The following is a 3323-nucleotide window of genomic DNA, read 5'->3' as shown; positions in this document are numbered from 1 at the left end:
TTTACTTTTTTTGGAATGCATAATATCTAATTATCTTATTTAATCTCTTAATATCCACCTCATTTTGGGAAATTCACCTATTTTGCATACCCAAATGGAAAAGTAAATAACTGAGGAACTGTAAGCCCAAATTACATTTGTGATACGTTATTTGAAAGCTAACATCTTCTAGTTTCTGAATATATACATAAAAATTGGCTGAGTAAAACACCCAAGCTGCATCAGTTCAAACGTAACTTAAAGTCTTTTTTGAACAACAGTAATAAAGACGCGCTTCCTTTAGTTTTGTATGAAAAATAGACTTTAAACTACCGTGATTTTCGGACTATAAGCCGCGACTTTTTCCCAATTTTTTCGACCTTGCGGCTTATACGTATAACCATGCGGCTTATCTATGGACTTTTACAGCTAACGGCCACTAGGGTAATACATAAATCTATGGATTTTACCATCCCCCATGTTGACGTCACATTTGCTTCAACACACCAGTACGGTAGCCGCGCGCGCGGGAATGCGGAGGTCCTCCGGAAGCAGACTTCTACTGCGAGTGGTACGAGACAGAACGACAGCGAGAAAGACGGAGCAAGACAGTTTGCGTGTAAACATAAAAAACTTGCGGCTTATATTCCGGTGCAGCTTGTATATGTACAAATCATGCAATTTAGCTTCTGCGGCTTATATTCAGGGGCGGCTTATAGTCCGAAAATTACGGTAGCTCAACAGGCAGGTATCCCTTTAGTCATGTACCAAAAAACTATTTATTTACTTTTTGGTGTTTTTTTGAAGCGTAGGGCGATCTAATCTTAAAGGTTTTTTTTGTACATGACTAAAGAGATAAAGAGATACACCCATTAATGTAATTTAAAGTCTATTTTTCATATAAAGGGATACATGTAAAATCTGTTGTCTTGCTCATGCGTAATGACTATAGGTTTGCTGGTCTGATAGAACACCGGCTCCTGAGAGGGAACATCTATTAAACGTGTGTGAAAGCGCGTTTAAGCCCATTTCTCCTCATGCACGCTGTTTAAAAGCTGCTGTTTGTGTCCCTCATATAAGCTGACTTTCCAAAAAAAGATTAGCAATTTTTCCACAATGTCAGACTCCCCAGCTGTAAGTGAAAAAGGGGACGAGCGCGTAGGACGGCCTTTCGTAAACATATCACCGGAATGACTGACAAATAGGAGGACCGCTTATTTAGATGATCCACCCAGAAAAAGAACATCCTGCACTTTACCTTTAAAGGTTACGATACCTTCTAGTTGTCTAAAAGTCTAAAAATGATTTGAGTAGGAACGTTGGAGGCTCATACTGATAGCTGCAGAACCTCTGACTCTCCACTTATGGTCCCTGATCAAATCAACCCTCTGTCAGCAGACGGGTTTTCTCACTTCCAGCCGCATGGTTCTGATGGACCCGACGCCATTACAACGGAAAATGGAGCAGAACATTAAATTACAGGCCGTGTTCAGCACTAAACAAGGGAGGTGCAAAAGGCAGGTTGGTTAGCAAAGCTGGAAGGATCGGCTGGACCAACCATATTATTATAAATCACAACTAGCAAATAACTAAGGTATATTAATCAAATATTAACAAAATAAATACTATTTTTTAATATAGGATAAAGAATATTTTAATAATTAAATTAATTTGAAGCATTTATCCCAAGTAACTTTGACATTTTCTCATAGAAATCATTAGGAACATAAAAGTAAGAAGTATAGTTTATTCCCCTAAACTTAAATAATTCATCATCTAAATATCTGTAAAATCTTAAGAACCTGTCCTCTTAAATGCTCATAATGATAATTTTTGATTAGCACAATATGTATAATTTCACAGCACAGGGATATTTTCTAAAAGATGGCTCAGCTTTTTTTTAGAGCCACTGAGGAAGGCGGGTCGAACTGAGAGCAAAACGTTGTTGGGAACTGTGAACGAAGTCTGGTAAAAAGCTCACATTTCTCTGGTGGAGTGATGGTGATGGTCTGTGCCGTGAACTCTTCATCGAAGTAGCGCGTGTCCGTCTCTGAGGAGACCTGCGGCTGGAAGGGCGGGACCAGCTGCAACAGAAAGGAAACGGCTGAAGAGTCATTTTGGCTTGAAGTGATGCTTCTGTGAAGGAAAATCTATCTATGGACTTTTTTCTTATTCATTACAGAGACTTATTGCGACAATTTGCATAAAAAAGGTTAAGAAATTCCTTTAAGCTTTTTTTTTTTAAAATCATGATAATCATCAACCTGATGTACAGAACACTCAGAAAAAGATGAGTAAAGAAAATGCTTAAAAAAAAGAAAAAGGATTAGATCATCTTGGTTCCTTTCACATCTATTTTAGTCTCCAGTCAGACTAATTTTGGGAAATAAGGTAACCGTAATTCCAAGAATAGCACTGAAGAATTTCATAAGCGCCTCTCAAGTTAAGATGACGTTCGGCGGATGAACGCTGCGCTCACCTTCTTGTCGTACACGTCCTGCCAATCGACTGTGCCGAAGAAGCTGTGCCTCATAATCTCCTTTGCGTCATCCGGCCCGCCGCCCAACCTGTCAGCAAACAAGGAGAAGAAGAAGAAAATCTCCACATCAGACATCAGATGTTTTCTTCTATCCACCGCTGGAACCTGCTGCTGATCCCAGAATAGCTTCAGGGTGAGCCGGTTCCTTTCTGTGGAGCTGCAGACGACATATTTTCTTCCTCTGGGACACAGAGGTCTCATGGATGAGAACAGAACCACAGTTATAGAGTGAAGGTGGAAATGAATGGAAGCAGATCAACCCTGCTGGTTTCAGCTACACCAGAATTAACTGGGTGAAGCCTTTTTTTTGCATCGGTAATTAAAACATAATGTCGGCAGTGTCTTCCCAGTGGGTTGTTGTGAGTGGGTACCGTTTGTTGGGGTCTTTGATCAGCAGCCCTGACAGCAGTGACTTGGCATCAGCAGACAGGGTCCGTGGGAACTTGATCTCTTCCATCAGGATGAGTTCAAACAGCTTCTCGTGGTCCTGGTTGTAGAACGGAAGTCGGCCGCACATCATCTCGTACGTCACTACACCCAAACCCCACCAGTCCACCGCTCGCCCGTAGTCATTGTCCTCCAGAACCTGAAGGGAAAAAACTACGTTAACTCATAGATTCACTTGGGAGCCGTCTTCTAACCTGGAAATAAACTCCAGTTGATATTTTTTTTTTTATTATTTGGAAACACGTTGGAAAGAAATTCAGTATCAAAGTGGCAGATAAACATTTTTAAAGGGTGACACCCTTTGCTGATGATGACTCTCCTCTCATAACCAGACTCCGCCAGATGGATTTGCTCCGCA

General features: G+C 40.8%; 1 protein-coding gene across 1 annotated transcript in view; it reads right to left on the bottom strand.

The window, feature by feature from the left end:
• Positions 1-3323, bottom strand: part of LOC107088634 (RAC-gamma serine/threonine-protein kinase-like) — a 44610-nt gene that overhangs the window by 1669 nt on the left and 39618 nt on the right. Inside the window, exons 9-11 of the mRNA XM_015380932.1 lie at positions 2890-3104; positions 2459-2546; positions 1961-2063 (exon numbers count right to left, since the gene is read on the bottom strand). Of these exons, the coding sequence (XP_015236418.1) occupies positions 1961-2063; positions 2459-2546; positions 2890-3104 (406 nt within the window). The remainder of the gene's footprint in view (positions 1-1960; positions 2064-2458; positions 2547-2889; positions 3105-3323) is intronic.

Source organism: Cyprinodon variegatus, unplaced genomic scaffold (assembly GCF_000732505.1).
Source record: "Cyprinodon variegatus isolate N-32 unplaced genomic scaffold, C_variegatus-1.0 Scaffold225, whole genome shotgun sequence".
NCBI classification, from domain to species: domain Eukaryota; kingdom Metazoa; phylum Chordata; class Actinopteri; order Cyprinodontiformes; family Cyprinodontidae; genus Cyprinodon; species Cyprinodon variegatus.
Note: the sequence above shows the minus strand (reverse complement) of the source record. Positions and strands in the feature narration are given on the sequence as shown.